General features: G+C 53.5%; 1 protein-coding gene across 2 annotated transcripts in view; it reads left to right on the top strand.

Moving 5' to 3' along the window:
- AURKA (aurora kinase A) overlaps positions 1-14,003 on the top strand; it is a 36,106-nt gene that overhangs the window by 6,959 nt on the left and 15,144 nt on the right. For both annotated transcript variants that reach the window (XM_075350576.1, XM_075350575.1), the window contains exons 3-4: positions 13,211-13,475; positions 13,700-13,775. In XM_075350576.1, the coding sequence (XP_075206691.1) occupies positions 13,211-13,475; positions 13,700-13,775 (341 nt within the window). The remainder of the gene's footprint in view (positions 1-13,210; positions 13,476-13,699; positions 13,776-14,003) is intronic.

Here is a 14,003-nt window from a genome sequence, read left to right on the forward strand (position 1 = left end):
TCTTTGTCGCTCCATTGGGAGACCCAGACAATTGGGTGTATAGCTACTGCCTCCGGAGGCCACACAAAGTATTACACTTAAAAGTGTAAAGCCCCTCCCCTTCTGCCTATACACCCCCCGTGGGATCACGGGCTCCTCAGTTTTCAAGCTTTGTGCGAAGGAGGTCAGACATCCACGCATAGCTCCACTGTTTAGTCAGCAGTAGCTGCTGACTATGTCGGATGGAAGAAAAGAGGGCCCATACTAGGGCCCCCAGCATGCTCGCTTCTCACCCCACTCTTGGCGGTGTTTGTTAAGGTTGAGGTATCCATTGCGGGTACGGAGGCTGGAGCCCACATGCTGCTTTCCTTCCCCATCCCCCTTAGGGCTCTGGGTGAAGTGGGATCCTACCGGTCTCCAGGCACAGGAGACCGTGCTCCATCCACTGCCACTGGGGTTTCTGCTGGATATGGAGCTGAGTATCGTCAGGGACATGGCCCTGCTACGTCAAGGTACTCTGTGTCCCCGTACAGACCGCGCGCAGACACCGCAGCATTGCTGTGTGTGTTAGTGCGCTGGGGACAACAGCGCTGCGCGCTTGTGCCACTACTCACTACAGCTTTGCTGAGTTAGTTAATGTATTGGGGACTGCCGCGCCGGCCGCTGCTGTCAGTTTTACACTGCGGCGCGGCTGGGACTTGTAGTGCGCCGGGGACTTCCGCGCTGGCCGTGCCTCTGGACGGCCGCGCTTATTACTCGAGTCCCCGGCTTTTGCGGCCTAGTCTCGTTGCTTTCCCGCCCCCAGGCCTGCCAGTCAGGGGAGGGGCGGGACGCTGTGCCGGACGTCAGCGCCGAGGGCTGGAGTCTGCTTGCATACTCCAGCCCACTCACTGAACACAGTGGGACGCCAGTTTCCCGCACTTTGTCTGAGGCACGCCCACGGTACGCCCCTCTTCACAGGACGCCGGCAGCCATTCCTGTGTGCAGTCGGAGCTGGAGAGGGGAGACAAGCTCTGGGGGACCCAGACACGGGATCCTGGCGACCACACACCCACTTTTCAGCGGGCGGTAAGCAGCACCTGAAGTGCTGACCCCACTAGCGCCGAAGTGTTCATTTGTACTTTTATGCTTGTATTCTATACATTGCACTGTACGGTCGCTATTCTTGGCTATATACCCTCCTAGATTGCTCAGAGGACAGCATGTCGTCCGCAAAAAGCAAGGGTGCCAAGGCACAGGCTTTCTATGCTGCTTGTACTGCTTGTGAGGCTGTTCTACCGGCAGGTTCCACTGATCCCCATTGTGTGCAATGTTCGGCCCCTGTGGCACTTGCTCAGCCGGGGTCTCTGCTAGAGGTGACCCAGGGAGAACCACCTGTGAACACTGTCCAGGTGACGGGGACGGAGTTTGCAGTTTTTGCTGATAGATTGTCTGTGACTATGACTAAAATTCTAGAAACTTTGCAGTCCAGACCGGTACCTCAGACCATGGGCACTGTTGAATCATTGCCCCCTGGTCCCCCTCAGTTGGATCAACTCCGGGCTCCGGGGATGTCCCATGCATCCCAGGGTGAAGGCTCTGACACGGACGACAGTCCCAGACGGCCTAAGCGAGCTCGCTGGGAACGGCCCTCGACATCATCACACTGGTCAGGGTCCCAGCAGGAGGACTCTCTGTATGATGAGGCGGAGGTAGCTGATCAGGATTCTGATCCTGAGACCGCTCTCAATCTGGATACTCCTGAGGGTGACGCCATAGTGAATGATCTTATAGCGTCCATCAATCGAATGTTGGATATTTCTCCCTCAGCTCCTCCAGTGGAGGAGTCAGCTTTACAGCAGGAGAAATTCCATTTCAGGTATCCCAAGCGTAAATTGAGTACTTTTCTGGACCACTCTGACTTCAGGGAGGCAGTCCAGAAACACCACTCTTATCCAGATAAGCGTTTCTCCAAACGCCTTAAGGATACACGTTATCCCTTCCCTCCTGACGTGGTCAAGGGCTGGACCCAGTGTCCCAAGGTGGATCCTCCAATCTCCAGGCTTGCGGCTAGATCCGTAGTTGCAGTGGAAGATGGGGCTTCACTTAAAGATTCCACTGACAGACAGATGGAGCTCTGGTTGAAATCAATCTATGAAGCTATCGGCGCGTCGTTTGCTCCAGCATTCGCAGCCGTGTGGGCACTCCAAGCTATTTCAGCTGGTCTGGCGCAGATTGACACTGTCACACGTACATCTGTTCCGCAAGTGGCATCCTTAACCTCTCAAATGTCGGCATTTGCGTCTTACGCTATTAATGCTGTCCTGGACTCTACGAGCCGTACGGCAGTGGCGTCCGCCAACTCCGTGGTTTTACGCAGAGCCTTGTGGTTAAGGGAATGGAAGGCAGATTCTGCTTCCAAAAAGTGTTTAACCAGTTTGCCATTTTCTGGTGACCGACTGTTTGGTGAGCAATTGGATGAAATCATTAAACAATCCAAGGGTAAGGATTCATCCTTACCTCAGCCCAGACCAAATAAACCCCAACAGAGGAGGGGACAGTCGAGGTTTCGGTCCTTTCGAGGCTCGGGCAGGTCCCAATTCTCCTCGTCCAAAAGGTCTCAAAAGGATCAGAGGAGCTCAGATTCTTGGCGGGCTCAGTCACGCCCAAAAAAGACAGCCGGAGGAACCGCTACCAAGGCGGCTTCCTCATGACTTTCGGCCCCCTCTCTCCGCATCCTCGGTCGGTGGCAGGCTCTCCCGCTTTGGCGACATTTGGCTGCCACAGGTCCAAGACCGTTGGGTGAGAGACATTCTGTCTCACGGGTACAGGATAGAGTTCAGTTCTCGTCCTCCGACTCGATTCTTCAGAACGTCTCCGCCTCCCGACCGAGCCGATGCTCTTCTGCAGGCGGTGTGCACTCTAAAGGCAGAAGGAGTGGTGATCCCTGTTCCTCTTCAGCAGCAAGGTCACGGTTTTTACTCCAACCTGTTTGTGGTGCCAAAAAAGGACGGGTCTTTCCGTCCCGTTCTAGACCTAAAACTGCTCAACAAGCACGTGAAAACCAGGCGGTTCCGGATGGAATCCCTCCGCTCCGTCATCGCCGCAATGTCTCAAGGAGATTTCCTAGCATCAATAGACATCAAGGATGCTTATCTCCACGTGCCGATTGCTCCAGAGCATCAGCGTTTTCTACGCTTCGTTATAGGAGACGAACACCTTCAGTTCGTAGCTCTGCCTTTCGGTCTGGCGACAGCCCCACGGGCCTTCACCAAGGTCATGGCAGCAGTAGTAGCAGTCCTGCACTCTCAGGGACACTCTGTGATCCCTTACTTAGACGATCTGCTGGTCAAGGCGCCCTCTCAAGAGGCATGCCAACACAGCCTGAACGTTGCGCTGGAGACTCTCCAGAGTTTCGGGTGGATCATCAACTTTTCAAAGTCAAATCTGACCCCGGCCCAATCGCTGACATATCTTGGCATGGAGTTTCATACTCTATCAGCGATAGTGAAGCTTCCGCTGGACAAACAACGTTCACTACAGATAGGGGTGCAATCTCCTTCAAGGCCAGTTGCACCCCTTGAGGCGCCTCATGCACTTCCTAGGGAAGATGGTAGCAGCAATGGAGGCAGTCCCTTTCGCGCAGTTTCATCTGCGTCCACTACAATGGGACATTCTCCGCCAATGGGACGGGAGGTCGACGTCCCTCGACAGGAACGTCTCCCTTTCTCAGGCGGCCAAGGATTCTCTTCGGTGGTGGCTGCTTCCCAACTCATTGTCGAAAGGGAAATCCTTTCTACCCCCATCCTAGGCGGTGGTCACGACAGATGCGAGTCTGTCAGGGTGGGGAGCAGTCTTTCTCCACCACAGGGCTCAAGGTACGTGGACTCAGCAAGAGTCCACCCTTCAGATCAATGTTCTGGAGATCAGGGCAGTGTATCTTGCCCTACAGGCCTTCCAGCAGTGGCTGGAAGGCAAGCAGATCCGAATTCAGTCGGACAACTCCACAGCGGTGGCATACATCAACCACCAAGGCGGAACACGCAGTCGACAAGCCTTCCAGGAAGTCCGGCGGATTCTGAGGTGGGTGGAAAACACGGCCTCCACCATATCCGCAGTTCACATCCCGGGCGTAGAAAACTGGGAAGCAGACTTCCTCAGTCGCCAGGGTATGGACGCAGGGGAATGGTCTCTTCACCCGGACGTGTTTCAGGAGATCTGTCGCCGCTGGGGGATGCCGGACGTCGACCTAATGGCGTCCCGGCACAACAACAAGGTCCCGGCTTTCATGGCACGGTCTCACGATCACAGAGCTCTGGCGGCAGACGCCTTAGTTCAGGATTGGTCACAGTTCCGGCTACCTTATGTGTTTCCACCTCTGGCACTGTTGCCCAGAGTGCTACGCAAGATCAGGTCCGACTGCCGCCGCGCCATCCTCGTTGCTCCAGACTGGCCGAGGAGGTCGTGGTATCCGGATCTGTGGCATCTCGCGGTAGGCCAACCGTGGGCACTACCAGACACCGGCCAGACCTGCTGTCTCAAGGACCGTTTTTCCATCTGAATTCTGCGGCCCTGAACCTGACTGTGTGGCCATTGAGTCCTGGATCCTAGCGTCGTCAGGATTATCTCAAGAGGTCATTGCTACCATGAGACAGGCTAGGAAACCAACGTCCGCCAAAATCTACCACAGGACGTGGAAGATTTTCTTATCTTGGTGCTCTACTCAGGGAGTTTCTCCCTGGCCATTTGCATTACCTACTTTTCTTTCCTTCCTGCAATCCGGTTTGGAAAAAGGTTTGTCGCTAGGCTCCCTTAAAGGACAGGTCTCAGCGCTATCTGTATTTTTTCAGAAGCGCCTAGCCCGACTTCCTCAGGTACGCACGTTCCTGCAGGGGGTTTGTCACTTAGTCCCTCCTTACAAGCGGCCATTAGAACCTTGGCATCTGAACAGAGTTCTAATTGCTCTCCAGAAGCCGCCTTTCGAGCCTATGAGGGATGTTCCCCTTTCTCGCCTTTCACAGAAAGTGGCCTTTCTAGTAGCGGTCACGTCTCTTCGGAGAGTGTCCGAGCTAGCAGCGCTGTCATGCAAAGCTCCCTTCCTGGTATTTCACCAGGACAAGGTGGTTCTGTGCCCGATTCCCGAGTTTCTTCCTAAGGGGGTATCCCCCTTTCATCTCAATCAGGATATCTCCTTACCTTCTTTTTGTCCTCATCCAGTTCATCAATGTGAAAAGGATTTGCATCTGTTGGATCTGGTGAGAGCGCTCAGAATCTACATTTCCCGCACGGCGCCCCTGCGCCACTCGGATGCACTCTTTGTCCTTGTCAGCGTAAAGGGTCGCAAGCTTCAAAATCCACCCTGGCTCGGTGGATCAAGGAACCAATTCTGGAAGCCTATCTTCTTCAGCGCTCTATTGGGAGACCCAGACGATTGGGTATAGCTACTGCCCTCCGGAGGCCACACAAAGCACTACACTAAAAAGTGCAAGGCCCCTCCCCTTCTGGCTATACCCCCCCGTGGTATCACGGGTTCTCCAGTTTTCAAGCTTTGTGCGAAGGAGGTCAGACATCCACGCATAGCTCCACAGATTTTAGTCAGCAGCAGCTGCTGACTATTTCGGATGGAAGAAAAGAGGGCCCATATAGGGCCCCCAGCATGCTCCCTTCTCACCCGTGGATGGGGTTGTAAGGTTGAGGTACCTATTGCTGGTACAGGGGCTGGAGCCCCACATGCTGTTTTCCTTCCACATCCCCTTGTAGGGCTCTGTGGAAGTGGGATCCTGCCGGCCTCTAAGCTCTGACGCCGGGCTCCATCCACAGACCCAGTTGAACCTGATGGATATGGAGCAGGAGTACAATCAGGGACATGGCCCTGCATCATACAGGTACTCTGTGTCCCCGGCAGGCACAGACACACTCCGGGATGGCTGGGTGTTGTAGTGCGCCGGGGACCGTAACGATTGAGTTGGTGTTCCTGCAGTTTACTGGGGGACTTTTGTGTTGTGGGAACGCAGCGCCGACCCCCACTGGACCGGCGGCGCTGCTGTGACTTGTAGTGCGCCGGGGACACGCCGACCGCGCTTTTACGGCGGCGGCGTTTATAACTTTAGTCCCCGGCTTTTTGCGGCCTAGCTCCGCTTCGTTCCCGCCCCCACCCTGTCAATCAGGGTAGGGGAGAGACGCTGTTTCGCAGCAGCGACGAGGGCTGGAGCCTGATTTACATGCTCCAGCCCTCTCACTAGGCACAGAGGGAAGCAGGCTTCCCGCTCTTAGCCAGGAACGCCCAGGGCCCGCCCCCCCTCCTCTCCCAGGACGCCGGCAGCCATTACATGCAGTCTGGCTAGAGGAAGGACGCAAGGCTCTGGGAGACCTGGACTAGGGGGCTTTTGGCGACCACACACCCGCTCTTAAGCGGGCGGTAAGCGGCATTTCAGCTGGCCCCTCTAGTGCCTCAGTGTGTATTGGTGTACTGTGTCACCAGATATATATATTTATTTATTTCTTGCACTGTGAGGTCGCTTCCTGGCTGGATACCCAGATCGCTCTGAGGAGGCAGCAACATGTCATCCACAAAACGCAAGGCTGCTAGGGCTGTGTACACTGCGTGTGCTGCATGTGGGGCTGCTCTACCAGCAGGTTCCAAAGACCCCCATTGTGTGCAATGCTCAGATCCGGTGCTGCTTCGCCAGCCGGAGTCCGGAGGGGTAGTGACCCAGGCTGAGACGCTTGTAAGTCCTGCCCCGGTGTCAGGGACAGACTTTGCAGTTTTTGCTGATGGAATGTCTGTGACTATGGCAAAAATCCTTGAAACTTTGCAATCCATGACTGGGGCTCAGTCTATGGACACGGCGAGGTCTCTGTCCTCTAATCCCCCTCAGTTGGAATTAATCCAGACTGCAAGGGGGTCCCCGGCTTCCCAGGCTGAGTATTATGACTCAGATGATAGCCCCAGTCACCCTAAGCGAGCTCGCTGGGAAAGACCCTCAACGTCATCACACTGCTCAGGGTCTCAGCGCAATCAGTCGCCCTGTGATGCGTCTGAAGAGAGTGATCAGGAGTCTTATCCTGGAACCCCTCTCAATCTGGATACCCCGGATGGGGACGCCATGGTAAACGAGCTTATCTCAGCCATCAATAGACTGTTGGATATTTCTCCCCCAGCTCCTTCTGCAGAGGAGGCAGCTGCAGAGCAGGAGAAGTTTCGTTTCCTCTATCCCAAGCGTAAATTGAGTGCTTTCTTGGATCACTCTGACTTCAGAGAGTCAATCCAGAAACACGACGCTCATCCAGAAAGGCGTTTCTCTAAACGTTCTAAGGATACACGTTTTCCTTTCCCCCCTGATGTGGTCAAGCGCTGGACCCAGTGTCCAAAAGTAGACCCCCCCGATTTCCAAACTTGCAGCTAGATCCATAGTTGCAGTGGAGGATGGCGCTTCATTTAGGCTACTTTCACACATCAGTTTTTTGCCATCAGGTTCAATCCGGAAAAAAACGGGTAAAACGGATCCAGTACCGCATCCGTTTTTTCCCCATAGACTTGCATTGTTACCGGATTGTACCGGATGGCTTTGCGGTGCATCCGTTTTTTTCCGGATGCGGCAAAATAAATAAATGCGGCGGCCGGAGGCAACGTAGCTTGCAACGTTTTTTTGTCCGGCAAAAAAAACGCATCGCGCCGGATCCGGCGCGATACGGCGTGTTTTACAATAGAAGCCTATGGACGCCGGATCCGGCGTAATGCGGTAAAAAACGGATGCGGCCGCCGGATCCGTTTTTGTTAACTGCGCATGCACCAATGTAATTAACAAAACGGATCCAGCCAAAAACCGGACGAAAAGGATGCAAAAACGGATGCAAACCGTATCCACCGGATCCGTTTTTTAACGGATCCGGCATAACGGATCCGTTAAAAAAACGGATCCGGTGGATACGGTTTTCACTTTTTTTTTCAGGATCCGTTGGATCAGGAAAAAAGACTGTGCCTGAATACAGAAAACTGATGTGTGAAAGTAGCCTTAAGGATGCCAATGACAGACAGATGGACCTTTGGTTAAAATCTGTCTATGAAGCTATCGGCGCGTCGTTTGCTCCAGCATTCGCAGCCGTATGGGCACTCCAAGCTATTTCAGCTGGTTTAGCAAAAGTGGATGCTGTCATACATCCAGCGGTGCCGCAAGTGGCGTCCCTTACCTCGCAGATGTCTGCGTTTGCGTCTTACGCTATCAATGCGGTCCTAGAATCTACCAGCCGCACCTCAATGGCGTCCGCCAATTCGGTAGTTTTGCGCAGAGCCTTGTGGTTAAAGGACTGGAAAGCAGATGCTGGTTCCAAAAAATGTTTAACCAGCTTGCCTTTATCTAGAGATAGACTGTTTGGCGAGCCATTGGCTGACATCATTAAACAGTCCAAGGGTAAAGACTCTTCCTTACCCCAGCCCAGATCAAGCAAACCTCAGCAGAAAAAATGGCAGCAGAGGTTTCAGTCCTTTCGAGGTTCGGGCAAGACACAATTCTCCTCGTCCAAAGGGACTCAGAGGACGCAAAGAGTCTCAGATTCCTGGCGGGCTCACGCACGCCCCAAGAAAGCAAATGGAGGAACCGCTTCCAAAGCGGCTACCTCATGACTTCCAGCCCCCCCCCTCCGCATCTCCGGTCGGGGGCAGGCTCTCCCGCTTTTCCGACATTTGGATGTCACAGGTCAAAGACCGGTGGGTGACAAACATTTTGTCTCGCGGGTACAGAATCGAGTTCAGTTCTCGTCCTCCAGCTCGGTTCTTCAGAACCTCCCCACATCCAGACCGAGCAGATGCCCTGCTGCAGGCGGTGGACTCCCTAAGAGCGGAAGGAGTAGTGGTTCCTGTACCGCCTCAGGAACAAGGGCGAGGGTTTTACTCCAATCTCTTTGTGGTTCCAAAAAAGGACGGCTCGTTCCGTCCTGTTCTGGATCTAAAGCTGCTCAACAAACATGTGCACGCCAGACGGTTCCGGATGGAAACCCTCCGCTCTGTCGTTGCCTCAATGTCTCAAGGAGACTTCCTTGCCTCAATAGACATCAAAGATGCTTATCTCCACGTGCCAATTGCTACAGAACATCAACGTTTTCTACGTTTTGTGATAGGAAACGACCATCTTCAGTTCGTAGCTCTGCCATTCGGTCTGGCGACAGCCCCCCGGGTCTTCACCAAGGTCATGGCGGCGGTGGTAGCAGTCTTGCACTCTCAGGGACACTCGGTGATCCCTTACCTAGACGATCTACTTGTCAAGGCACCCTCTCAAGAGGCATGCCAACTCAGTCTACATGCTACGCTGGAGACTCTACAGACGTTCGGATGGATCATCAACTTTCCAAAGTCGAATCTGTCACCGTCACAGTCGCTAACGTATCTTGGCATGGAGTTTCATACTCGAGCAGCGAGAGTGAAGCTTCCGCTGAACAAGCAGCGGTCCCTACAGACAGGGGTGCAATCCCTCCTTCAAGGCCAGTCGCACCCCTTACGGCGCCTCATGCACTTCCTCGGGAAGATGGTGGCAGCCATGGAAGCAGTTCCCTTTGCGCAGTTTCATCTGCGCCCACTTCAATGGGACATTCTCCGCCAATGGGACGGGAAGTCAACGTCCCTGGACAGGAAAGTCTCTCTTTCCCAGACGGCCAAGGACTCTCTACAATGGTGGCTCCTTCCCACCTCATTGTCTCAGGGAAGATCCTTCCTGCCCCCATCCTGGGCAGTGGTCACGACAGATGCGAGTCTGTCAGGGTGGGGAGCAGTGTTTCTCCACCACAGGGCCCAGGGGACGTGGACTCCGCAGGAGTCCACCCTTCAGATCAATGTTCTGGAAATCAGGGCAGTGTATCTTGCCCTACTGGCCTTCCAACAGTGGCTGGAAGGAAAGCAGATCCGAATCCAGTCGGACAACTCCACAGCGGTGGCATACATCAACCACCAAGGAGGGACGCGCAGTCGGCAAGCATTCCAAGAAGTCCGGCGCATTCTAATGTGGGTGGAGGACACAGCATCCACCATATCCGCGGTTCACATCCCAGGCGTAGAAAATTGGGAAGCAGACTTCCTCAGTCGCCAGGGCATGGACGCAGGGGAGTGGTCCCTTCACCCGGACGTGTTTCAGGAAATCTGTCGCCGATGGGGAGTGCCGGACGTCGACCTAATGGCGTCCCGGCACAACAACAAGGTCCCGGCATTCATGGCGAGGTCGCGCGATCAAAGAGCTCTGGCGGCAGACGCATTAGTTCAAGATTGGTCGCAGTTCCGGCTCCCATACGTCTTCCCACCTCTGGCACTCTTGCCCAGAGTGTTACGCAAGATCAGATCCGATTGCAGCCGCGTCATACTCGTCGCCCCAGACTGGCCGAGGAGATCGTGGTATCCGGATCTGTGGCATCTCACGGTCGGTCGACCGTGGTCACTGCCAGACCGACCAGACTTACTGTCCCAAGGGCCGTTTTTCCATCAGAATTCTGCGGCCCTGAACCTGACTGTGTGGCCATTGAGTCCTGGATCCTAGCGTCCGCAGGATTATCTCAAGGAGTCGTAGCCACAATGAGACAAGCTAGGAAGTCAACGTCTGCTAAGATCTACCACAGAACGTGGAAGATTTTCTTATCCTGGTGCTCTGCACAGAGAGTATCCCCTTGGCCATTTGCATTGCCCACCTTTCTTTCCTTCCTGCAATCGGGGTTGGAAAAGGGATTGTCGCTCAGCTCCCTTAAAGGCCAAGTCTCGGCACTATCTGTGTTTTTTCAGAAGCGTCTAGCACGTCTTCCTAAGGTGCGCACGTTCCTACAGGGGGTCTGTCATATTGTGCCCCCGTACAAGCGGCCGTTAGATCCATGGGATCTGAACAGAGTACTAGTTGCTCTGCAAAAGCCGCCCTTCGAGCCTCTAAAGGACGTTTCCTTTTCTCGCCTGTCACAGAAAGTGGCGTTTCTTGTTGCGATCACATCGCTTAGGCGAGTGTCTGAGCTGGCAGCTCTGTCATCCAAGGCTCCCTTCCTGGTGTTCCACCAGGACAAGGTAGTGCTGCGTCCCATTCCGGAGTTTCTCCCTAAGGTCGTATCCTCGTTTCATCTTAATCAGGATATATCCTTGCCTTCCTTTTGTCCTCAGCCGGTTCACCGGTATGAGAAAGACTTACGTTTGCTAGATCTGGTGAGAGCACTCAGAATCTATATTTCTCGCACGGCGCCTATCCGCCGTTCAGATGCACTTTTTGTCCTTGTCGCTGGCCAGCGCAAGGGGTCGCAGGCTTCTAAAGCCACCCTGGCTCGATGGATCAAAGAACCAATTCTGGAAGCCTACCGTTCTGCTGGGCTTCCGGTTCCTTCAGGGCTGAAAGCCCACTCAACCAGAGCTGTGGGTGCGTCCTGGGCTTTGCGACACCAGGCTTCGGCTCAACAGGTGTGCCAGGCAGCTACCTGGTCGAGTCTGCACACTTTCACCAAACATTATCAGGTGCATACCTATGCTTCGGCGGATGCCAGCTTAGGTAGAAGAGTCCTGCAGGCGGCAGTGACATCCCCGTAGGGGAGGGCTGTTTTGCAGCTCTAACATGAGGTATCTCTTTACCCACCCAGGGACAGCTTTTGGACGTCCCAATCGTCTGGGTCTCCCAATAGAGCGCTGAAGAAGGGAATTTTGTTACTTACCGTAAATTCCTTTTCTTCTAGCTCTTATTGGGAGACCCAGCACCCGCCCTGTTGTCCTTCGGGATTTTTTTGTTGTTTGCGGGTACACATGTTGTTCATGTTGAACGGTTTTTCAGTTCTCCGACGTTATTCGGAGTTAATTTGTTTAAACCAGTTATTGGCTTCCTCCTTCTTGCTTTGGCACTAAAACTGGAGAACCCGTGATACCACGGGGGGGTATAGCCAGAAGGGGAGGGGCCTTGCACTTTTTAGTGTAGTGCTTTGTGTGGCCTCTGGAGGGCAGTAGCTATACCCAATCGTCTGGGTCTCCCAATAAGAGCTAGAAGAAAAGGAATTTACGGTAAGTAACAAAATTCCCTTCGTTCTGCCGGGCTTCCGGTCCCCTCAGGGCTGAAGGCCCATTCTACCAGAGCCGTGGGTGCGTCCTGGGCATTACGGCACCAGGCTACGGCTCAGCAGGTGTGCCAGGCGGCTACCTGGTCGAGTCTGCACACTTTCACCAAGCATTATCAGGTGCATACCTACGCTTCGGCGGACGCCAGCCTAGGTAGACAAGTCCTTCAGGCGGCGGTTGCTCACCTGTAGGAAAGGGCTGTTTTACGGCCCTATCACGAGGTGTTATTTTACCCACCCAGGGACTGCTTTTGGACGTCCCAATTGTCTGGGTCTCCCAATGGAGCGACAAAGAAGGGAATTTTGTTTACTTACCGTAAATTCCTTTTCTTCTAGCTCCAATTGGGAGACCCAGCACCCGCCCTGTTTCCTTAGGGATTTTTGTTTTTTTCGGGTACACATGTTGTTCATGTTGAATGGTTTCAGTTCTCCGAGGTTTCTTCGGATTGAATTTGTTTTTAAACCAGTTATTGGCTTTCCTCCTTCTTGCTTTTGCACTAAAACTGAGGAGCCCGTGATCCCACGGGGGGTGTATAGGCAGAAGGGGAGGGGCTTTACACTTTTAAGTGTAATACTTTGTGTGGCCTCCGGAGGCAGTAGCTATACACCCAATTGTCTGGGTCTCCCAATTGGAGCTAGAAGAAAAGGAATTTACGGTAAGTAAACAAAATTCCCTTTATTCTCTGCAGCTCTGTTTACCTGCAGCTCAACCAAACATGACATCTTCCTTATGCCAATCCTCAGTCAGAGCTGGCACCGCCCGGCCTACTGCCCAGCCCTGCCCTCTGCACACTCATTGGCTGTCAGTATTCGGCCCAGCACTGACCTCTTATCACTCTAGCATTGGAAATAACAGCCCCACATCGAGCTCTGCTGCAGTGGTTCCCCCCCACCCCCCCATCCTGAAGTCTGAATTCTGTAGACCATCCGTAACATGAATTCTGAGCCTGCTCCACCACACATGGCCCAAAAGAAGCCAGTTAGTACATCAGCCTCACCTTACATGACTCTTACTTTGGCACCACTGTTCCATTTCCCTTTAGATCCATGTATGTGTATAATGAATGGTGTTGAGTGGGTGTTCTGTCCAGTGCTTCAATCGACTACATCCTTCAATGTTTGGCCCGTTGGTCACTGGTTTTCTCAGACCTACAATGCCATCATATCCGATTTTCTCTAACTTCCGTTTTGTCTTCAGAGCGTGACACCTATGGCTGACGGGCCTAAACGTATTCCGGTTACCCAACAAGCCCCCCAGGTGAAGCCGGCTGTGAATGGCACAGCCCCCCAGAGAATCCTCTGCTCTTCCAACATGCCACAGAGGGTCCTCACCCAGAAGCCGGTTATACCCAATCAGAAGCCAACGGTACAATCAACCAAGCCAACCGCACCAGCGCAGCATCCATGCAAACCACAGGCAGTGAATGAGAACAAGGAGAAGGCCCTGAGCATTAACTCAGCCGGTAAAGTCTCCTGCTAGATGAGATCTCTGCTACATGCCTGCTTGTATCATGGGTCCAGTACTTGGTGTCTGGATCTAGACTGTGCCGTCATCTCTGTATGATTGAGGGGTTAGTGCAATGTGTTATTGATGTGCTGCAGAGAAATGAGGGTGAATTCACCTCTGACACAGTGATCGGTGCCAACACTTCACTCTATGACAGTCTTATGTTTTGTAATTTTCCAGCACCAGTTATAGACAAGAAGACTCCAGATCAGAACAAGGCTCTGGCCCCAGCCGCCCCCAAGGAAGAGGGTAAAAAGTGAGTAGTCCTACTAGTGTTTGGATGCTCTGGGGGGGGTCGCCTATTAAGTGCATACTTGTCAGCAGTTTAAGTGGTTGCCACTGTAGGGTGTTAATCAATCTTATTGCTCAAGCTGAGTGCTGTGTTAAAGATGTAACTTTTTTGCCTAAGTCTTGATTGTCTCAAGTGAATGTACAACCTGCAGTCCTGATATATCTGGTGACGGTTACACTCGTCTTTGTTCCT

This window comes from Anomaloglossus baeobatrachus, chromosome 5 (genome assembly GCF_048569485.1).
Source record: "Anomaloglossus baeobatrachus isolate aAnoBae1 chromosome 5, aAnoBae1.hap1, whole genome shotgun sequence".
Taxonomy (NCBI): Eukaryota; Metazoa; Chordata; class Amphibia; order Anura; family Aromobatidae; genus Anomaloglossus; species Anomaloglossus baeobatrachus.